The 23,634-nt window shown below is 42.4% G+C and overlaps 1 protein-coding gene across 2 annotated transcripts; it reads right to left on the bottom strand.

The window, feature by feature from the left end:
• Nucleotides 1–392: 392 nt before the first annotated feature.
• NDUFAF1 (NADH:ubiquinone oxidoreductase complex assembly factor 1) lies at nt 393–16,520 on the bottom strand. 2 transcript variants are annotated; one of them, XM_041745604.1, is made up of 5 exons: nt 16,376–16,520; nt 12,613–13,261; nt 8,645–8,830; nt 1,124–1,198; nt 393–619 (listed from the first exon to the last, which is right to left on the bottom strand). In XM_041745604.1, exons 2-5 carry the CDS (start codon nt 13,186–13,188, stop codon nt 470–472), a joined length of 987 nt encoding a protein of 328 aa, XP_041601538.1. In that variant the 5' UTR covers nt 13,189–13,261; nt 16,376–16,520; the 3' UTR covers nt 393–469. The 2 variants fall into 2 exon arrangements, with proteins under 2 accessions (XP_041601538.1, XP_041601537.1); XM_041745603.1 differs by having other exon boundaries at nt 16,256–16,490.
• Nucleotides 16,521–23,634: the final 7,114 nt, after the last annotated feature.

The raw sequence follows: 23,634 nt of genomic DNA, 5'->3' as shown, positions 1-23,634 counted from the left end.
GCAGCGGTTTGGCGCCTGCCTTTGGCCCAGGGCGCGATCCTGGAGACCCGTGATCGAATCCCACGTCGGGCTCCCGGTGCATGGAGCCTGCTTTTCCCTCTGCCTGTGTCTCTGCCTCTCTATCTCTCTGTGACTATCATAAAAATTTAAAAAAAAAAAAATTTTTTTTTTAAATAGTCCTCTTCATGACTACCTGCTGTGGCAACATCTGTGTGTGTAGGAAGTGTTGCTAACAGGAATAATTTTAACCCAAAAACAGTTCTTTACATTATACCTTCACATCAGGGCTTGGATTAAGTTATAGTTTAGAACCTAGTTTCATGCTGTGTCTTCTTCCATGTGGCCCTTTGGCAATAGCATTTAGCTTTGTCTCAAGGAATACATACCAGCCGTTGGTTGGAAGATACTTTATTTTGTCCAAATCATCATAGATAATAATATTTAATTTGATAGTACAAAATTACCATCTCTATTTAAAAAGTCTTGGGTTAAGCTCTGGAGAATTTTCATAGGCGAATTCTTCCGTGTGGGCTGGATCAGTAAACACTCCAATAAAATCTATTTCCAGGAAGAATGGACCATCTACTTTATCAGCCAGGGTGAATCCAATAGAAGAGATCTATATTTAAAACAAACTAATTAAACTCATACACTGATACTGTTCTAAGTTTTCAAGTTCTATGAGGTGATTAATATCATTGGGTCTTTACACTATCAGCCCTTAGCATATATACTCTGTTCTCATATGCTGTAGCAAATCATAAGAGGAAGTGCAGGGCTGATTTTCTACTTCCTCTTCCCTTTCTTTAAAGTAGTGCCACTTAAGACTGGTGAGGACAGCATGGATGCCTAATGGAGGTTCCTTGAAGCCCTCCTGAACTGGAATACTGTTCTGATTTTGAAGCTAAACTAAAATGTAGGCAGCCTGAAAGGATGACCATACTGCAAGTCCTCCAAGATGGGGGTTTGGCTCACAGAATAGGTCTGAGTCAACCTCTGTGTGGGAATAGCAGGTGTGGCCTTGATAAGCATTTTCATCTTTCACTTGCCAGCCCTCAAAAATGAAAGGAGTTCTAGTTCACTAAAGATAACAGTTCTGAGTGAAAGTACAGGAAAATGTTACCTTGTCAAGCAAAAGCTGGTATTGGGCATCCCGAATTCTTCCTTGATTAGAGTAGAAAAATTTGGAGAAAGGAATCTGAAAAAAGAAACCATTTACTTCAGAGCTAAAATGTAAGCAAATGAGGCATTTATATGGAATTGCAATAAGTTCAACGTTTTAATTCTAACAATTCTAATACATGGCATTATGACAAGTGACTAGTCATTTGGGTCATAGATACAATTTTTTTTTATTTTTATTTATTTTTTTATTTTATTTTATTTTTTTAAATTTTTTATTTATTTATGATAGTCACACAGAGAGAGAGAGAGAGGCAGAGACACAGGCAGAGGGAGAAGCAGGCTCCATGCACCGGGAGCCCGACGTGGGATTCGATCCCGGGTCTCCAGAATCGCGCCCTGAGCCAAAAGCAGGCGCTAAACCGCTGCGCCACCCAGGGATCCCTACAATTTTTTTTTAATGAAATAATAGAAGAAAAAAGATGAAAACCTTTCTAAGCCAGAAATCCCAAAGGAAAATACAGTACAATTCAACCTTCCGACAGCAAAAACAAAGGATAAATTAGGGAAAAAATATTTGCAACATTTATGGATAAAAAACTAGTATCCTAAACACAACCTTTCATAGATAAGATTTAACAACCAATGGAGGGGATCCCTGGGTGGCGCAGTGGTTTGGCGCCTGCCTTTGGCCCAGGGCGTGATCCTGGAGACCCGGGATCGAATCCCACGTCGGGCTCCCGGTGCATGGAGCCTGCTTCTCCCTCTGCCTCTTCTCTCTGTGTGACTATCATAAATAAATAAAAATTTAAAAAATAAAACAACCAATGGAAAACATGGGGAAAGGGAGAAATGGACACTTGTATATGACAGGTGTGCAAATGGTACAACTGTTAAGAGTGGCCAGCAACTGGGAGACAAGTCTAAGATGGCCCTAGGATTTCTACCTTCTCTGTCCACACACCTTCCAGGTATTCACGCTAACCTCTTATGCGGAGAAGGGACTGTGTAAAGTCAAGTCCCAAAGCACCTGACCTTGATAGAGGGAAAATTATCCTCTATAGGCCCGACTTAATCACGTGAGCCCACAGAAGGACTGGCAAAAGATGATAAAAGTATCTCCCTGGGAGAGATTCTTTACTGCTGGCTCTGAAGACAGAGGAAGTGAAATGGCAAGGATTGCATGCAGTTTCTAGGAGCTAAGAGTGGCACTGACAACCAGTACAGAAACCAAGATGTTAGTCCTACAATCATAGGAACTGAATCGGGCCAATAACCAGAATGAACTTGTAAGTGGATTCTCCCCTAGAGCCTCCAGAAAGGAATACAGCCCAGGCAACACCCTGATTTCAGCCTTCTAAGGACCTGAGCATTGGATGCAGCCATACTAAGTCACAAATCATGACCTATTGAACTGTAAGCTATGGGGCAGCCCTGGTGGCTCAGCTGTTTAGTGCTGCCCTCAGCCCAGGGCCTGATCCTGGATACCCAAGTCCTACATCGGGCTCCCTGCATGGAACCTGCTTTTCTCCCTCCGCCTGTGTCTATGCCTGACTCTGTGTCTCTGATGAATAAGTGAATAAAATCTTTAAAAAAAAAAAACGAACTGTGAGGTATTAAATGTGGGCCATGGGCAGCCCTGGTGGCTCAGCGGTTTAGCGCCGCCTGCAGCCCAGGGTGTGATCCTGGAGACCCTGGATCAAGTCCCACGTCGGGCTCTCTGCATGGAGCCTGCTTCTCCCTCTGCCTGTGTCTCTGCCTCTCTGTGTGTGTATGAATAAAAATCTTAAAAAAAAAAAAAAAAAAAAGTGGGCCATGTGAAGCTTGCTAAGTTTATGTTAATGTTTTATATGGAAAACTAATGGCAGTATTAAGCAAATCTTGAAATGCTGTAACTTTGACCTACCAATTTCACTTTTTTAAGGAATTTATGTTACAGATAAACTCTCCCAAATACATAAAGATGTAGCTTTTTCTAATTAAAAAAAAAAAAAAAGAAAAAGAAAAATTAGGGGAACGATTAAGTTGTGGTGCATCCATACAACTGACACTATGCAGCTATTTTCTTAATGCAGATCTATACAGGATACAGTGCAAAGACCTCTCTACAATGTATTAATAAAGATTTAGACAGAATCCACAGTATAAACACAAGTTTTAAAAACACCGAAAAAAGAAAAAAAACCAATAAACTTCTAGCAATCTGTAACAACTCACTGTCTGTTAATAGAGAAATCAACTACAGAATTTCCATATAAAACATACCAAACAAAACAATAAAAAATGGAGAATTCCAGTGATACGGAAGCTGTCTAGGATTTAAATTTTATTTTACTTATTTTTTAGAGGGGTGGAGGGCAAAGGGAGAGAGGGAATTCTATGAAGGCTCCTTACCCAGCTAGACTCAATCTCATGACCCTGAGATCATGACCTGAGCCAGAATGAAGAGTAAGGCACTTAACTGAGCCACATAGGCACCCCAGGATTTAAACTTTAAAAATAATAAGCACAGGGCAGCCCCGGTGGCACAGCGGTTTAGCGCCGCCTGCAGCCCAGGGCATGATCCTGGGGACCCAGGATCGAGTCCCACATCAGGCTCTGCATGGTACCTGCTTCTCCCTCTGCCTGTGTCTCTGCCTTTCTCTGTGTCTCTATGACTAAATAAATAAAATCTTTAAAAATAATAATAAGCACAGAAGATGCACACAGCATGCTATTTTTATTTTTGAGTGAAACAAAAATTAAAATATTATGTACTCACATTTGCTTTATATGCATAATGAAACTGCCAAGTTACACAAGAAACTACTCAAAGTGGCTACCTATAGAGCGTGGGCAAGAAAAGGGTAGACAGGGACATGAGTGGGAGTGAGACTTCTCACTATACATCACTTTAAATTTTGATTTTTGAACCAAAAAGAATGAATTTTTTTTTAAGATTTATTTATTTATTTGTTTGTTTGTTTGAGACACACACACACACACAGAGGCAGAGATACAGGCAGAGGGAGAAGCAGGCTCCATGCAGGGAGCCTGACATGGGACTCGATCCCAGGTCTCCAGGATCAGGTCCTGGGCTGAAGGTGGCGCTAAGCCTCTGAGCCACCCGGGCTGCCCAAAAATGAGTTTTTTTAAAAATGTGTTCAGGTTATCACCAAAAGTACCTGTTGACATAAAAACTCAATTCAAAACTGATTCCAACCCACCACTATGCAAAGATCACACTGTTCACACAACAGCTTTATTTTATTTTTAAGATTTTATTTATCTATTCACGAGAGACCCAGAGAGAGGAGAGGCAGAGACACAGGCAGAGGGAGAAGCAGGCTCCATGTGGAGAGCCTGACACGGCACTCGATCCCGGGTCTCCAGAATCACGCCCTGGGCCAAAGGCAGGTGCTAAACTGCTGAGCCACCCAGGGATCCCCTCAACACACAACAGCTTTAGATGCAGTCATATCCAGGGGCGCCTGGGTGGCTCAGTTAAGCACTGGACTCTTGGTTTCCACTCAGGTCACGATCTCAGGATGGTGAGAGTGAGTGCTGTGCTGAGCCCCAAGTCGGAGTTGGACACAGACACCACGTCAGGCTACCTGCTCAACATCAAGTTTACTTAAGATTCTCGCTTCCTCTACACCTACCCCTCATGCTCACTTGCTCTGAATAAATCTAAATAAGTTGATAAATCAATAATAAATAAATATGGTCACATCCTATCTTACCTGCTCCCTTGATTCCTGTCAAACAAACCTGGAGGAGATTCCTCCCCTCATCAACTTCTCATTTTGCATCCTATGTTGGCACTTCATCTACCTCATTATTCAAAACATTTTGGAAATAGAATAAAGGCTACCAGCTTGCCATTCAAGGAGCATGTGTCACATCCCGCACTATCCCCTCAAACTAATCTCTTCTGTCTTTGACGTGTAATTCTAGAAGACCACTGTCTACACCAAGGGAAATGGATTTTTTTTTTTGCTGGAGAATAAAGCTAAGAAAGAACATTAAATCTTACATTAAAAGAAAAGGATGAGGGCAGCCCGGGTGGCTCAGTGGATTAGCGCCACCTTCAGTCCAGGGCGTGATCCTGGAGACCCAGGGCGTAATCCTGGAGACCCCCCCCCCCCCCCCCCAGGAGTCCCACATCGGGCTTCCTGCATGGAGCCTGCTTCTCCCTCTGCCTGTGTCACTGCTCCTCTCTGTGTGTGTCTCTCATGAATAAATAAATAAAATATTTAAAAAAAAAAAAAAAGGATGACCAGTTGCTCTCTACAAGTGACAGTAAACTATATAATTTTCCCATAATTTTCCTATTTTCTATAATTAAATATTTGAGCATCTTGCTTCTACAGGAGAATTATTACTACAGAATTATTCAGGGAGAAGTGCAAAGCAGTTAGTAACATTTAATTAAAAACTTCTTGGGGTACCTGGGTGGCTCAGTCAGTTAAGTGTCTGCCTTTGACGTAGGTCATGATCTCAGGGTCCTGGGATCAAGCCCCACTTTGGACTCCCTGCTGAGAAGGGAGTCTGCTTCTCCATCTCCTTTTGCCCCTCCCCACTGCTAATGCATACTCTCTCAAATAAATAAAATCCTTTAAAAAAATAAAAATCTTGTGACTACACTTGTGGTGTTGACCACTGAGTAATGTATATAAATACTGAATCACTATTCTGTATATCTGACACTAATGTAACACTGAACCTCAATAATACTTCAATTAGAGAAAAATCTCTTCCCCAACACTTTCCCTCAATAATTTAAAGAGCTGTTCCAAACAGCTATTCTTTCCAAAGACTAAGATTATATGTATTTTCAGGGAAGAAATTGCTAACAATTAAATGGTAATAATACTACAGAATAATTTGACTCTGTGCAAAGGCCTTAAAAATGTACATATCATTTATTTTAGGAATGTTATTTGTAAGAATATCTCCTAAGGAAATAGGGATATTTACTTCAGAATTTGGTACAACACGGATGCCTGGGTGGCTCAGTGGTTGAGCGCCTCCCTTCTGCCCAGGGCATGATCCTGGAGTCCCACATCAGACTTCCTGCATGGAGCCTGCTTCTCTCTCTGCCTGTGTTCTCTGCTTCTCTCTGTCTCTCTCATGAATAGATACATCTTTAAAAAAAAAAAAATTGGTACAACAGTGAAAAACTGAAAATAATTTAATTATTTAAATTATTTAAATTGTACAATAGAGGATGAACTAAGTAAATTCTGGTCTACTTATATAGTAAAATACATGGTAATTTAAAGTGATGTTAAAAAATAAATAAATAAATAAAGTGAGGGATCCCTGGGTAGCGCAGCGGTTTAGCGCCTGCCTTTGGCCCAGGGCGCGATCCTGGAGACCCAGGATCGAATCCCACGTCGGGCTCCCGCTGCATGGAGCCTGCTTCTCCCTCTGCCTATGTCTCTGCCTCTCTCTCTCTCTCTTTGTGTGACTATCATAAATAAATAAAAAATTTAAAAAAAAAAAAGTTGTTTGCAAAAATATGTTTTTAAATAAATAAATAAATAAATAAATAAATAAATAGATGTAAAAATAGGGTCGCCTGAGTGGCTCTGTTGGGTAAGCATCTGCCTTCGGCTCACGTCACCATCCCAGGATCCTGGGATCGAGTCCTGCACCAGGCTTCTTCCAGGGAGCCTGCTTCTCCCTCTGCCTAGGTTCTGCCCCTCTCTGTGTCTCTGATGAATAAATAAATAAAATCTTAGTTAAAAAAAAAAAAGTATAAACAAAAATCTTAAGGTACACACCAGAAGTATTTTGCCTCTGAGTGGTGGTATTACATTTGTTTCCTTTTTGCTGTTTTTCAAATTTTCTATATGAAATCCCTGTTTTCATAATTCAGTATATATATTATTTATATACAAGTGTTACATAATAATTTTTTTTACATAATAATTTTTTATGTATCGTTATTACTGCAGAAATATGTATCCAGTGCCTATTGCCTATTTATTATATGCTAGGCACTGTTGCAGGTGCAGGGCAAATAGCCACAAACAATACAGACAAGATCCTTGCTCTCAGAATTTACAGAATCTATGCTCCAGGGTAGAAAGTGACAATAAACAAAGGGAAAAGTTAAGGAACAAAATAATTTTACCTAGTAAGTCGTTACATGAAAAAAATTAAACAGAGGGGCGCCTGGGTGGTTTTGTCGGTTTAGGTGTCCAGTTCTTGATTTCAGCTCAGGTCATGATCTCAGAGTCATAAATCAAGCCCCCGTCAGGCTCCCCACTCAGTGAGGAGGCTGCTAGAAATATATTCTCTTTTCCCCCTGCCCCTCCCCCCTCCTCTCTTAAATAAGTCTTAAAAAAAAGAAACAGGGTAATGTTACTCAAAGTGACTGGGTTAGAGGGTGTAACTCTAACTACAGGGGTCAGGCCTCTCTGAGGTAAATTTTGAGCTGAGGGGTGAATGACAGGAAAGAGGAGAGGAAGCAGGTGAAGATATGAGCACACACACCGGCGGATACAACACGAAGCACAAAGGCTCTGAGATAGAGGTGAGCTTGTTAGGTATGATACACAGAAAAGGGGCCAGTATGGAGGAGGGAGGGAGGCGGGGAGACGGAGGATAAAGACAGGTCTGATACTGTAGTCCCAGCAGGCCGTGTTGAGGAGTTTGGGCTTTATTCTACTTGTAAGGGGAAGCCACTGGAGGGTTTTAAGCATGTGAGTGCTGTAATCTGCACTATGCATTAGATCATCTCTGACTGCTATATAGAGAGTGGATTTTAGGAGGCAAGAGAACAAAGGAAGTCAATAAAGAAGCCGCTGTAGTAATCCAAAGGCCTGGACTAGGGTGACAGTGGGAGAGACAGCCAGAAATGGTCAGACTCTGGGTGTATTTCAGAAGTATAGGTGACAGGATTTGTTAACAGGCTATTTGTGGGATGAGGGAGAAGGGAATCCAGAATGACCCACAGGTTTAACTATAAGCAAAATGGAGACTTTCCTTTGATCTTATGGATTAAAAACCTTCAGTAGGCAGAAAAAAAGAATGGGCAGTTGAAATTCATTTCCTGAATTTCTACTTATTTTCCTCCAGATTTATATATATATTTTAACTTCTCAAAGCTTCTCACAAAGTATTATATTACCAAGAAGTAAATTAAAATTTCATGATTGTAAAATATGAAGTATTTATTGCTCTTAAGGGAGCTTTTCTACTAGGCTAGGAGTACTAGCTTAGTAGAGTTGCCTGGAAGAGGGGATACGGCAGAAACTTAAACATCTACTTCGCCCAGAGCAGAGATGTACCCATGACTTAGCATGGACCAGGCCACAGCCTTATCAAAAGTATTTACTGGTTAGGAAACTAACATTTATATTAAGGAAAGAAAGACTCAATTATATAAATCTCACCCCTAAGTCATCTTCCTTCTTTCCCTTTCCACACCTTCCAAGAGGGATTAATAAGGAAAACAAAGGAACCAAACTACAGAATAACCATGATCTCAAAAGACTTCATTTTCATTCACAGTAAAGACTTGTGCTGTTACCTTGACCTCCTGCCAGTAGGGACCCCCACGGGTGAACATGAAGTAACTGTACATCTGATTCTTCCTTTGCATTATATCCGTGTCCTCTCGGATATTCACCATCCAAGGCCGACCATCTCCACGTACACGGAGATACAGAGTGTTGAACTGGGACCAATCATAAGCCCTCTTTCTCTCAAAAGGGCCCTAAGGTACAGAAAGGAAAATTAATTTCATCTCATTTTCCACTATTAGCAAAATGTGAGTCAACATCTTTTTGCAGCATCAAAAGGATCCACTAGGCATTTTTCTGTCTTTTTGGCTTTCTACCACCATAAGAAGGCAGATATATCTGGCTTTGTATTTTAATACAAAATACTGACACAGTTTTATGTTTCTAAGGTAATGTTCAAGACATGATTGGCCCAGGACAGTATTGATGTGTGGCAGGCACTCACTTGTATCAATGAATGAAAATGAATTACTGTATGTACCTTCCCCCCCCCCCCCCAATCCTATGGAACATGAGTGGGCATGACAGCTGCCTTCCCAGAAATCAGAAAACTATGAAAGAGCTCAAGTTTTAAAACTGCTATTTTAGGGGCACCTGGGTGGCTCAGCCAGTTAAGTGTCTGCCTTCAGCTCAGGGCATGATCCCAGGGTCCTAGAATCGAGCCCCAAGTTGGGCTCCCTACTCAGCAGGAGCGTCCCCTTCTCTCCCTCCTTCTGCCCCTCCCCCTGTGCACTCTCTCACAAATAAAATCTTAAAAAATAAAAAAAAAAACTGGGGGATCCCTGGGTGGCTCAGCAGTTTGGCACGTGCCTTTGGCCCAGGGCGCAATCCTGGAGTCCCGGGATTGAGTCCCGCGTAGGGCTCCCAGCATGGAGCCTGCTTCTCCCTCTGCCTGTGTTTCTGCATCTCTCTCTCTCTCTCTCTCTCTGTCTCTAGGTCTATCATGAATGAATGAATGAATGAATGAATGAATGAATAAATAAATAAATAAATCTTTAAAAAAAAAAAACCGCTGTTTTATAACACCCACTGAAAACTTACCTTAAGCACTGTACAGGCATAATTTCATCTTCACAGTCCTATGAGATACATACTTTCATTGTGCTCCATCTTATAGATGAAGAAACTGAGCACTCAAATAGGCAGTGGTAGCTCCAGTGCCATTTAACTCCAAAATCTGTATTTTTTTTTATTCATAGACACACACACACACACACACACACACACACACACACACACAAAGGGAGAGGCAGAGACACAGGCAGAGGGAGAAGCGGGCTCCATGCAGGGAGCCCGATGCGGGACTTGATCCCAGGTCTCCAGGATCATGCCCTGGGCTGAAGTCGGCGCTAAACCACTGTGTCACTGGGGCTGCCCCAAAATTTGTATTCTTAACAACTATCTATACTGTCTCAGGAAAAGTGAATTGTAGTATTAATTAACAAAAGTGCTTATTTATACCAATCGCAAAAATAATCTGATTTCAAGAATACTCACATATGAACTATTATTTACTGTCTTTTTAAATTTTTTTTTTTAAGAGAGAAAGTCTGCACACACCATACATGTGAGTGGGAGAAGAGGGAAGAAGAGGAAAGGGGGACGGAGGAAGACAGGCCAACTTCACTCTTATAATCTGAGACGAAACCAAGAGTCCACTGCTCTACCAACTGAGCCACCTAGGTGCCTCAACTAGCTGTATAACCTTAGTCAAGTTACTAACTCTCCCAAAGCCTCAGTTTCCTCATCTGTAAAATAAGGATGACCATACCTTAGAGGATAGTTGTGAGGAATTAAAGGGATGTATATACGTAAATGTATATGAAGTAGCACAAGGACTGGCAGGGCACACTTAATAAATTTTATCACCTATTTGCAATACCCCCCCAGGTGTATCTAGCTATAGAAGTATTTTCTACTGTGGAATGACCAATCCATTCTGTGGATTTCAGGCACTGAAACACAAACACACACACCCTTTGTACGCATAGGTCTCTGAAAGAACACATACCTTTCTTTCTCATCTGGAAGGAGGGAGCCTAAGAGCATCCTTATCATTTGCCTTTCTCTGTAAAGCACAATGCCCAAGCAAATACCCCAGGGCTGTGGCTGAGGCCAGGCATGGAAGCCTGTCCAGGCAGCCCTGGAACAACACATCAGCAAATTTGCAAAAAGCCGTAAGTTGATGATGAGACAAAGAAGCCAATCTAAGTAACTGTGGAAAACTGCTCTGATTAGAAACTATAAGGCTAAAGACAAAAGAAACTATATATAAACACTATATTCTGGTTGGTAAAATGGTTTCTCACAGAGTTATGGGCTAAAAGTTCTGAAACTGCTTTCTACATACACTGGGGATGAATCAATAGATAAAATGATGGCAAGTGATGGGAGACAGGTTTCTCACTATCAGAGAGGAAAATTATAGATAAGAGGGAGAAGCCCAGAATGAACCACATGGTACTACTGGATTAGAGTTCAAGCACAGTATAAACTCATATTTAGTTTACTACAGATATAGAAATAATTACAGACATGTTTCCAAAGGGTTCGTACACATCCCTGTATTTCCTGCTGAGGCCACTGAGAGGTCCTGGAAGTAATGTCAACCCAGTAGCAACAAACAAACCAGTGCCTAGATCTCCAAAAAGAAGAATCAGGGCTTCTTCAAGAAATGGCTAATTCTATGGAATTTTCTACAGAAAATACAAGATGTGCTTAGAGCATATCTTGTAGTGCAAGAAAGTACTGAAAAACAAGCAAACAAACAAAAAAAAATGGAGGCATGTCAAAGGGACAAAGGCCAACCTAAAAGAGCTGCCAATTGCCAAAGCTGGAAGAATCTGAGCAACAAAATAAAAAACATAGTATTGGATTATAACCAGACTTTTGAGTCCATACAAAATGACTGCCTAACTAAATAAAAAACGTGGGAGAAAAAAAAAAATTTTCCTCTTTGAAGAATCCCAAATAATTTATGTAAATTCCACCCTTTCACAAGATACAACTTAATCCCATGCCCTACCCCATGCCTTGAATGTAGGATGCACTTACTGACTTGCTTTTACAGAACAAAGTATGAAAAGAAGGGGAAAAAAGTAACTTAACAATGGAGTACCGTGGCAAACACTGACCAGGTGATCACGGCGAACACAGTCGTGTTAAGTCATGCTGGTAGCATGTACCCAATAGGAGTGATGAGAAGGGTATTTCAACTCTGTGGTATTCTATCTAAAAACCCAGAAACCCAGTCTTACAGGGAGAAAAACATCAGAATATCCCAAATTGAGGGTCAGTCCACAAAATACCAGACTAGAATTTCTCAATCTTCATGAAAAATAAGGAAAGACTAAAAAGCTATCACAGACCAGGAGACTAAGGTGCCTAAGGAAACATGACAACTGGATGTAATGTGGTGTCCCAGATGGGCTTAAGCAGAAAAACTAGTGAAATCCAAATAGTGTCTGGAATTAAGAGGAATGCGCCAATGTTGGTTTCTCAGTTGTGACAAATGTATTACATCAATGTAAGGTGGCAAGAGTTGGAGAAGATGAATGAGGGGCATATGGAACTTTCTGTACTATCTGTACAATTCTTCTGTAAAACTAAAACTATTCTAAAATAAAAAGTTTACTTTAAAAAAAAAAAAAGCAACAGGCTGAACCTACATCTACTCTAAGGAACCTCTGGCCATCACAGGGTGTGTGGCCTACTAGAGAAATCTCCCCAAATCAACTGTTTAAATGTCTGACTTCTCAGGGCTCCTCAAACATAAGAACGGCCCCATTCTGGTTCTCAGGAACCACTTCCCCCTTATGCTTCTGCTTTACACATGTGCCCAGTAGTTACTTAACCCCATTCACAAATGACCTGCCAGGTGTGTTGATTTACAAAAACAAAACCCATACGCTACGGTTCATGCTACAACGAAATTCACCCCAGTTCACTAGAAAACAGGCTCTGGGGCTTCACTTACCCTTGGAATCCTGGATATCATTGCACAGTACCCACTGCGGCCACTTTCCCCGTCCTTAGGTGCCTCAGAGCTCAGAGTCCCATACAGCAATGCACTCTGATTATTCCTGCTCATTTTCAGGAACACTTCACTTCTGCCTCCAATAGTCTTATCAGAAGTCACCATCCACTTATCTAAATCTTCTTTTCCTCGGAACTGCCAGACAACCTTGGCTTGTTCCAACAAGACCTCATGCAGAGGGCGGCCTTCAGGGCCTATCCAATGATTCACAATATCATCCTTCAAACGCCTAAACTGGTCCTTTATTTCATCTTTAATTGCTTTATCAAAACTAACTACAGGCTTCTCCTCAGGAGAGGTTATATCCAAAGCAACTTCTCTCTGGTGATGTCCCTGCAAATCTCCTTCAGAATTCCTCTGAGAGGAGGTTTTGCCAGGAGCAGCCACAGGCTTCTGAAGACTACTAGAACAATAGTCTACAAAATGAGTACCCAAAAATGGACATGAGGCAACATTTGGCTTTGGGCATTTTCTGAAAATATAAGTACCATTCAGAAATTTGAGAACCAAAGCCATGGTACGATAAAGTCCAAATGTAAATTTCTCCCTGGGCTATAATGGAAAGAAGCTTCTAACACCCCAATTGCACCTAGAACAGAAAAGACATTGAACAGTTACCAGGGTAACAATGAATGCATCACAATTTCAAATGCAACACAGATTGTGCTGTGAAATTCAGCAACTTATTTTCTAATTCTGTAAACATTTACCCAGAGCCTATTATGAGCAGAATATTGTTTGTGCTGTACGTGAAGCATCCCACTGCCTTGTGAAAAAACACCAACAGGCAAAAAAACAAAGACCCCCTTCACGGAGTTAATTATTGACCCCAAAATAATTCAGTTATGCACTTCATAAGGTTGTGTCAATCTTAAAGCAAATTTTTACGCTGGATTTTTTTTTTTTTTTAAGATTTTCTTTGAGAGAGAGAGAGAGAGAGAGAGAGAGAGAGAGAGAGACAGCATGAACAGAGGGGAGAGGGAGAAGCAGGCTTGGCAGGGAGCCTGATGCAGGACTTGACTCCAGGACCCCGGGATCATGACCTTAGCTGAAGGCAGATGCTTAACCAAGTGAGCCAGGCAGGCACCCCTGATGCTGGATTTTTAAAGAAATCAGTGATTCCTAAAATAGAATATTCAACTAATTCGCTCCAGATCTAAGCTGACAACACTTTAGGACTTCATCTATAAAAAGAGGGACTAGAGTGTGTATTGTATGTGGAGTCAGAAAACGTGCCCACTTATTAGGTTATAAGTATATTGAATACTGGCAATTTCAGACTGCTAAACCTAGTCAAGCTCTTTATCCTCAGGTAAAGCTACTGATCTTCTGAAGTCTCCATTTCCTTGGGAATAAGGCTCTGTTAACAACTCCTCTACCTACCTTAAAGGATTCTTCTGAAGATCAGATGGAATGACAGCTCTAAGAGCATTCTCTGATAAAGTCTGATAAAATGCCCATGATTCTTCATGTCTAACAAGCTGCTAGTCCAAGATCCACAAAGATAGAACCTAAACAACATTAACACTAATACCACATTTAAATACTATTTTGATTATCTTCAAACCACCTGACATGTATTATCTCGTAAGATAAGACAACAGGTGAAGTGACTTGCCTAAGCTCACAATACTAATCACTATGGAGGCTAGAACTAGAACCCTAGCCTGAAGTCCTTCTACTACATGCTCCTGCTTCTACACGTAAAATATCAGAAATATAAATTCTATAGCTCTAATAAAATAACAACTTTGGCTAAATAGTCCTCTTTCCTACTTACTCCATCTACCCCTAAAAGGAATAAAATATGCAATATCAAGTTCTCTGTCTTCCTCCTGTCTTGGCCCAAAGACCAGGAGAGAAGAAATACAAAAATTCACCCACTAGTCAGAACATGGCGCTAAATGACTGACTAAAGAGGACACTGAAAACAAAAACAGAAAGCCTCAAACATGCCAAAATCCTACAATGCAATTGGCTCACCTGCCTCAATTGCCCAAGAGTCCACATCAAAATGGCACCCAGACCACTAAACTACAACACAAAGGTGGTCAGCCTTCTAGAATGCCTCTCCTCCCTCACTCCCCACATTAGATCACCACTCTCTCTTTTCTCAATTACTGTACTCCGGGCTTGCAGCCACCACCCCTACAACAGGTTCCTTACTCAGCCAGAGTCTCCTCCTCCTCTCTCCTCCCCCATCCCTGATTCCATACTCATTCTAATAAAATCTTAAAAAAAAAAAAAAAATATGGGCGCCTGGGTGGCTCAGTTGGTTAAGCATCTGTCTTGGGCTCAAATCACGATCTTGAGGTCCTGGGATCAAGCACCATAGCTCACCCTGCTCAGCAGGGAGTCTGTTTCTCCCTCTCCTCTGCTTCTCCCCCCTTGTATTCTCTGCTCTCTCAAATAAAACATCTAAAAAAAAAAAAAAAAGCAGCAGCAGCAGCAGGGAGAGGATCCCTGGGTGGCTCAGCGGTTTAGTGCTTGCCTTCAGCCCAGAGCGCGGTCCTGGAGACCCAGGATCGAGTCCCACATCCGGCCCCCTGCATGGAGCCTGCTTCTCCCTCTGCCTGTGTCTCTGCCTGTGTCTCTGCGTGTGTGTGTGTGTCTCATGAATAAATAAATAAATAAATCCTAAAAAAAAAAACATAGAAGGGCAGGAAAATTAAAAACAGTTGAACCGAGGTCCTGGAATCATAGGTAATATTTCAATTTCCCTCGCTGATTGTGCTTAGTAGTTTTACTTCTACATATAAAGGAATTTGGGTTGGGGATCCCTGGGTGGCTCAGCGGTTTAGCGCCTGCCTTCAGCCCAGGGTTGTTCCTGGAGTCCCGGGATGGAGTTCCACATCCGGCTCCCTGCACGGAGCCTGCTTCTCCCTCTCTCATGAATAAAATCTTTTTAAAAAATAAAGGAATTTGGTAAACAAGCAATAATCCCATAAAACGGAATCCCATAAAACGGTTTGGCGCTGCCTTCGGCCCAGGGTGTGATCTTGGAGTCGCAGAATCGAGTCCCACGTCGGGCTCCCTGCATGGAGCCTGCTTCTCCCTCTGCCTGTGTCTCTGCCTCTCTCTGTGTGTCTCTCATGAATAAATAAAATCTTGTAAAAAAAAAAAAAAAAAAGGATCCTCGTGAGCCCCATTTGTAGGCTACACTACTAAGTGGCAAATAAGGAATAGAAATTGTATATATACTAATATTACAAGCATCAAAGTGTACAAAAAAAAAGATGTAAGGGAGAAAAAAAGCTTGAAGTCGTGTATATAGAATGATGGGATTATGAGTAATATATTCAGGGTATTTTCCAAGCCCTCAGTAGAGCTGTTACTTCTCTAATACTCAACAAATATAATAGGTTTCGTAGTTTTACCAATAACCATAAAGTAAATCGCGGGGCCGAGGTTGGCCAAGTCTGACCGCAACGTAACCCGGAGCGAAGAGCGCAGCCTCCGTCGAGGTCGTACAAGCAGGGCCTACGAGGCGCCCACCACGCTCTAAGTACAGCTGCCGGCTCCTCACAGCAGCCGTGGGAGAGGCGACCAGAGGCAAGGAACAGGGGGTCCAAGGATACATTACCGGAGGTCACACGGCTGTAAGAGGCAAAACCGGCTCCCGGCCCCGGTGTTTAACTCCCGGTTCGACTCGGGGAGCGGCCCGGGCGGTCTGCCGCGGCGAGGGGACCCCCTTGGCCCTCACCTGCTAGGGCCGTGCTGCCCCGAGACCCCGGCGCGCCCACAGCCGGTTTCCGCCGCCGGCGCCCCGCACTGGCTTCCTCCCGGTCCTCCACTTTCCCCGGCCGGGTACGCCACGTTCCCCATGCAGGTCCATCTGCTTTTCCAGTCCGGCCGAACCAGGCCTTACGGCACTAGCGTTCCGCCGACGTACAGGCGGGAGAAACGTAACAAGGTTCCCAGAGTCCGGCGAATGGAGGCTTTTGCGACGCCGGTGGCAAAAGCCTCGGCTACGACCCCTTCCTGATCGTTTCTGCTCTGAGAAAGCGGGAGGGAGAATTTAGATGAAGCTCTTCTCCTCTTTCTGCATCCCTCCCTCAGGCTGCAAACTCCACCTCGCAGGTTTCAAATAGGACCTAGACACTGCTAACGTCCTTGGGACCTCGGGCTCCAGGGTCCCTGGGGGCCGCCGCTCCCCGCAACCGCCTCAGAGGACCCGACCCCCGGGAGTGGCCCCCGCGGAACCTCGGGAGCCCGCCCGGCCCCTGGAAGCAAACCGGCCCTCCCGGCCTCCCGCAATCCCGCCCCGCGGGGCCGCCCACTCGGCAGGGCTGCTGCGGTATCTCACGCACACCTCTGCTTAAGCCCTCGCGACCCTGTATCTGAAGTGTCATTCGCTTCTCGCTTCCTCTGCCACGCGGCGAGCTCCTCGCGTCCAGAACCGCGCTGTTCCCTCGTAAGAGTAGGAATTAAGCTCTCAGCTACCAGGTGAATGAACTGTAGCCCCTGGCGGCTAACTCCCTTCTTCTCCAAGGTTCGGAAAGACCCTGGCATTTCCAAGTTTCTCCGCCACTTGTTTCATTGCCACCACCTCTTCTTTCTTGAAATTCTGCCTTTGACTTTTCTGGATCCTACATTTGCCCGGTTCTCTTTTCTTACCGTCTCTAGCCTTCTCCCAGCTGCCTCCTCCACTGACTCTTCCTACGACCTGAAATGTGGGTTGTCTCCAAAGCCCAGATTGTGCCCTCCTCTTTTCTTGTTTCAAATATGAGTTATATACAATTTTATCCCCTTCCCTAAATCCCAGCATATATTTCCAACCTTTCTTGATAGCAGTTCCAGCTGAGGGATACAGCCCTGGCATCTCAAATGCTCTATGTCTAAAACTGAATGTATCACATTTACCTGCACTAACTCCTCTTATAGTCCCTGTTTCTGTAAATGCCCACATCCTTCTAAACTGGAAATCCTTGCCTTAAAACCTTTTTTTTTTCCCAAAGAAGGTATACTTATTCTTAAGATCTTATTTGAGAGAATGAGTGGGGGCAGGGGAGGGGACAGAGGGAGAAGCAGACTGAGCTCCCCAGAGCCCCCCCTAAAACCTTTTCTTAAACCTCTTTTCACGGACCCTAAATGCTACTGAATTCTGTTGTCTGAGCTTTTACTCCTTCCCTCCAAACCCAGTAATACCTCCATAGCTATTGCCCCTATACAAACTGACATTCAATCTATTGATTCCCCTCCTCTGGACACAACAGTGTGTCTATTTCCACTGACGAGCTGGCTGGTAATACTGTGAAGGAAAATGATTTGAAGCAAGAGAAAATAAAATCAAGGTGCCGAGAGAAACAGTAATGGGAGATAAAAGAAGTCTCATGCAGCATTTATATTGCCAGTTTCAGTTGTTTCTGAGGCTCAGCTGCTTCTATTATCTTTCCATGGGTTGGCCATTTAGCCTTTCCCTGATTTCTAAGCACCAATAAATTCATTTTACCTAAATTAATCCGAGTTGGGTTTCTACCACTTGCAACCAATAAGTCCTAATTGATAAATTGACTACACCTATTCTGAATACACCTTAAATCCCATTTTCCTTTAAAATTTTCCCTAACTGAGGGCACGTGGGTGGCTCAAGTGTTGAGCCTCCGCCTTTGGCTTAGGTTGTGATCCCAGGGTCCTGGGATGGAGTCCACATGGGGCTCCCGGCAGGGAGCCTGCTTCTCCCTCTGCCTATGTCTTTGCCTCTAGGTGTGTTTATGAATAAATATTTTATTCATTTATTCATGAGACACACACACACAGAGGCATAGACACAGACAAAGGGAGAAGCAGGCTCCTTGCAAGAAGCCCGATGAGGGACTCGATCCCCGGACCCAGGACCATGCCCTGAACAGAAGACAGATGCTCAACCGCTGAGCCCCCCAATGTCCCAATGAATAAAATCTTTTTTTTTTTTTGAAAGATTTGATTTATTCATGAGAGACAGAGAGAGAGGCAGAGACACAGGCAGAGGGAGAAGCAGGCTCCATGCAGGGGGCCCGACGTGGGACTCGATCCTAGGACCCTGGGATCAGGCCCTGAGTCGAAGGCAAAGACACTCAACCACTGAGCCACCCAGGTGTCCCCCAATGAATAAAATCTTTAAAAATTTTCCCTAATGAAAAAAAAATAAAATAAAATAAAATAAATAAAAAAAATAAAAAAAATAAAAAAAATAAAATAAAATAAAATAAAAAAAATTTCCCTAATGGGTTCATTTCATAATGATTGCTGTCCTTCTGAAACCCTATAATAGTTATGCTTTATATTGGGACACTGGCACTTAATTGTGTTCAAATGAAAACTAGATTATAAACATGCCTAGGGATCCCTAGGTGGCCCAGCAGTTGGCCGTCTGCCTTTGGCCCAGGGCATGATCCTAGAGTCCCAGGGTCAAGTCCCGCATCAGGCTCTCTGCACGGAGTCTGCTTCTCCCTCTGCCTGTGTCTCCCATGAATAAATAAATAAAATCTTTAAAAAATAATACTTTTTAAAAATAAAAATAAATAAATAAAATAAACATTCCCAAACTGCTCATTCATTCCTTTATGTGTACAAGCCTTTTCTCTTGACCAGGAGGGTAAAAACTTTGAAAGTAGTAATTTTGTCATATACTTTAAAATATATATCCTCTACAGTAATCTGCACAATTTTAGACCAGTGCATACTGCCTCAAGAGGCCAAACAAAAGACAAATATCATGAAAATCTTCAGGAAGGGCTGTGGTGACACAGGTCAGCAAAGAATATTTCAATATGATTCGAAATATGATTCAAGAGTTGCATCTCGGGATCCCTGGGTGGCGCAGCGGTTTGGCACCTGCCTTTGGCCCAGGGCGCGATTCTGGAGACCCGGGATCGAATCCCACATCGGGCTCCCGGTGCAGGGAGCCTGCTTCTTCCCTCTGCCTGTGTCTCTGCCTCTCTCTCTGTGTGGCTATCATAAATAAATAAAAATTTAAAAAAAAGAGTTGCATCTCTCTGTGGAGTCTAATCAAGCTTAAGGTGAGGGCATAATCTAGGGAGAGGAAATGAAGTATTTCAGAAAGGAATATTACCTCATGGGAGTTTGGGGTCATGGTGGTATCACTACAGATCCATGGTTGGCTCTCTGCTTTGCTAGTCCAGGAACTTAATTTTATCTGTTTACTCAGATTTTTTTAAGAAAAAAAAAGCAAGTTCATAGGAGGATAAATAACAAGCCAGAATGTCTGTTTATTCATTTACAACAAAGAATAGGGCCAATTTGAGAGCCATCTACCCAGGACAATCCCTCCTGATGGGGAAGCCAGACTATTAGGTGAGGAGGGTCACATATTTAGAAAGAGCTGATAGTGGTCAGGCAGATTTTCCATTAAACAAAATAATTCTATCTTCTTTTGGAGCTATTTCTATCTGCAGCATGAAGACCAAGCTTTTTGTGGTGCCACTTTAAGAAATTTCTGAACACACACAAAAGAAAGAAGGAAAGAAAGAAAGAAAGAAAGAAAGAAAGAAAGAAAGAAAAAGAATTTTGTGAACACAGACATACTTTTTTTCTTATCTTCTTTTAAAAGATTTTATTTATTTACTTGAGAGAGAGGAGAGGAGAGTGCATGAGCTATGCACAAGTGGGAAGGGAGGGTCTGAGGGAGAGGAAGAAGCAGACTACCCGCACCCTGAGATCAGGACCTGAACCAAAGGCAGGCGCTTAACTGACTGAGCCACCCAGGCACCCCCAGGCATGTTCTTTTTCTATGGCTTTTGTCTTAGTTGACTTTCAGGTAGGGAACCCCAATCCATCCCCCACCAATACGTGAGCATGACAGTCACTTTACACCAAGGCTATTCTACTCACTCTCCTTTACAATCACAGTCACAAGCCAGGAGGCTCTATCACAGTCCCTTCCTGACTTGGATTTGGGAAAAAGCTGCTGCATCTACCGTACCATCACAAATTTCTTCAACCTGAACTGCTTTTGGCTTAACCTCCCTTACTAGGGTGCAAGAATTGGACAGACTTAATAGCTCCAATTTCTGATTGGCATTTCTAGGCCTGATCTTCATTAAGTTTGTATGCTTTTTTAATTGTGATGAAATCTACATTAAATTGACCATTTTAATCATTTTTTAAGTATGTAGCAACAGCACTAAATCAATTTACACTGTTGTGTAATCATCACCAACATCCATCTCCAGAACTTTTTCATCTCCTCAAACTGAAACTCTGTACCCATTAAACATTAACTCTCCATTCCCCACTCTCTCTCATCCCTGGCAACCATCATTTTGTCTATATGAATTTGACTACTCTAGGTACTTCATAAAAGTAGAATCATACAATATTTGTTCTTTTGTGTCTGACTTATTTCACTTAGTGTAATATATTCAAGGTTCAACCATACTGTAGCATGTATCAGAATTCCCTTCCTTTTCTGTGGTGCCTCGGTGGCTCAGTGGGTTAAGCATCAGCCTTCAGCCCAGGTTCTGGGATCAAGCCCCACACTGGGTTCCCCACTCCGTGGGGAGTCTACTTGTCACTCTCCCTCTGCCCCTACTTGCCCACTTGTGCATCCTCTCTCAAATAAATAAATAAAATCTTTTTAAAAAGTAATTTAAAAAGAATTCCCAAAAATAAAAAATAAAATAAAAAATAAAAAGAATTCCCTGCCTTTTCAAGGCTGAATGATATTCCATTGAATATATTTACCACATTTTATCTATTCATTACTTTTTAAAATTTTATTTATTATATAGAGAGAGGGGGCAGGGAAAGAGGGAGAGAGAAAATCAAGCAGACTCCTTGGTGAGCATGGAGCCTGGTGCAGCACTTGAACCCACAATCCTGAGATCATTACATGAGCTAAAACCAAGAATCGGATTCTATCTACTGCACCATCTAGGTGTCCCTATCTATTCATTATTGATGGCAATTTGGCTTATTTCCACCTTTTGCACATTGTGATTAATGTTGCTATGAACGTGAGTGTACAAATTACCTATTCAAGTCCTGCTTTCACTTCTTTTGGTTACTAAACCCATATGGTAATTCTATATTTAATATTTGAAGAATCAGGGTCACCTGGCTGGCTCCATAAGTAGAGCATGCAACTCTTGATCTCAGGGTCATTAATTCAAGTGGACACACTTTTAAAAAATTGAGAAATTACTCTATTGTCTTCTATAGTGGCTGCACCATCTTACATTCTCACCAGCAATGCACAAGATTTTGATTTTCTCTACCTCTTCAACACACTTGTTATTTTCTGTTTGTTTTTTTTTATAAAAGCCATCCTGAAGTGTATGAAGTGGTATCTCATTGTGGTTCTGATTTGCATTTCCCTATTCATTAACTGTTTAAGTATAGGAAACCCCATGTGTATTCATTAGCAGTAGGGAAGGTGAGGCTGAAGGAAGGGAAACTGATCGAATCAAAAAGGAAGGACATGGGGATCCCTGGATGGCTCAGCGGTTTAGCACCGCCTTCAGCCCAGGGTGTGATCCTGGAGTCCCAGGATGGAGTTTTGCGTCAGGCTCCCTGCATGGAGCCTGCTTCTCCCTCTGCCTGTCTCTGCCTCTCTCTGTGTGTGTCTATCATGAATAAATAAATAAAATCTTTTAAAAAATAAAGAAGGACATGAGAACAGCAGACAAAAAAGAGGGCGGAGGTATTATGGGAGGGAAATAAAGACAAAGGGTTGAGGGAAATGATTATTTAGTTTAACCCAGCCAGGTCTGTGCCTTCTTTTTTAGCTTCTCTGGAGCTCCTAGGTAGTGGGCTTCACCAGAGCTTAAATGTAATTTTGTTCATAAGAAAACTGAAACCCACCCTAATTAGAAATGGAAACAAGAGAGAACAGTTTATCTATTTGTAGACACAGGGCAGCCAAATGCCAAGAAATGATAATATGACAAAAGAACAAAGTGAAGCAGATCAAGAACTGGCCACTACAAAAAGAAGCTCCCTTACTCAAAGTGAAATGCACCTTAAAAGCATCATTTGGAAACCCAGAACCAGAGGACACTGAAGCTGCCACCCATCAGGACATGAATGAGTGAAGCCCTGCAGTCACCTACATTGCAGAGAAAAAAAGAAGCAGAGGAGTTGTCCATCCCTAGGCAACCTTAGTAGGTTTCAGGACCTTGATGTAGTTTCCAGTTAACATTAAATGAGATAACATGTTTAGCATAATGTTTGGCATAATCCTTGGCATTTTTTTCTAACTGTTCAAAAAAAGCTAGATATTATTGATGAACTCTGAGACAGTGCTCAGCAAGTACATATTCTAGTACAGGGCATGGCATCAAACAAATAATGGCAGCACAGCATGAGGGGAATTATAGTAGAGACAGGTACCATGCACAGGAGTGGCCCAAAGAAGGATGTAATGAACACTGATGGGCCAGCCATTGAACTTAACATTTTGGGGGCATTTTCCCTTTTAATCCTCACAATGACCCTGTGAGGTAGCTACTAATATTATACCTATTTCACAGTTTACTTTTACCTTAAGTAAACTGAGTCTTAGAGATATTAAGTAACTTGCTACTTGGATGCCTGTGACAGCTGGTGAAGTGGTGGAGCCTGGGATTCAAACCACATCTGCCACTCTCCGCAGTACATGCTCCTTATCCGCTACTCTCTATCATTATTTGCTCACCTTGGGGAAAAGTTCTAGAGGAAGCACAGGATCTGAGTAGTGAAGGATAAGGTGTTTAAAAGGCAGATGAGCAGAGGAAAATCAATCCAGGGAAGGAAGCATGCATGCCCTAAATCATGGAGTTATGCAACACACATTCTATCTGGAGAAATTCTGTTTGACAGAATGGTGACAATTTCTATTGACCAAATTTACACACAGAGTCAAGCCTGGATCCCAGATATTTACTCTTTCACGTCTCTTGGCCTTACCACAATCTTGCGAGGCAGATACTATTTCCCTCTTTCACCTCTGAGGAGAGTGAAGCTTAGAGAGGTTAGGTGACC

This window comes from Vulpes lagopus, chromosome 2 (assembly GCF_018345385.1).
Source record: "Vulpes lagopus strain Blue_001 chromosome 2, ASM1834538v1, whole genome shotgun sequence".
In the NCBI taxonomy this organism is placed as follows: Eukaryota; Metazoa; Chordata; class Mammalia; order Carnivora; family Canidae; genus Vulpes; species Vulpes lagopus.
The sequence above is the reverse complement of the archived record's forward strand: the minus strand, read 5'-3'. Positions and strand labels throughout refer to the sequence as shown.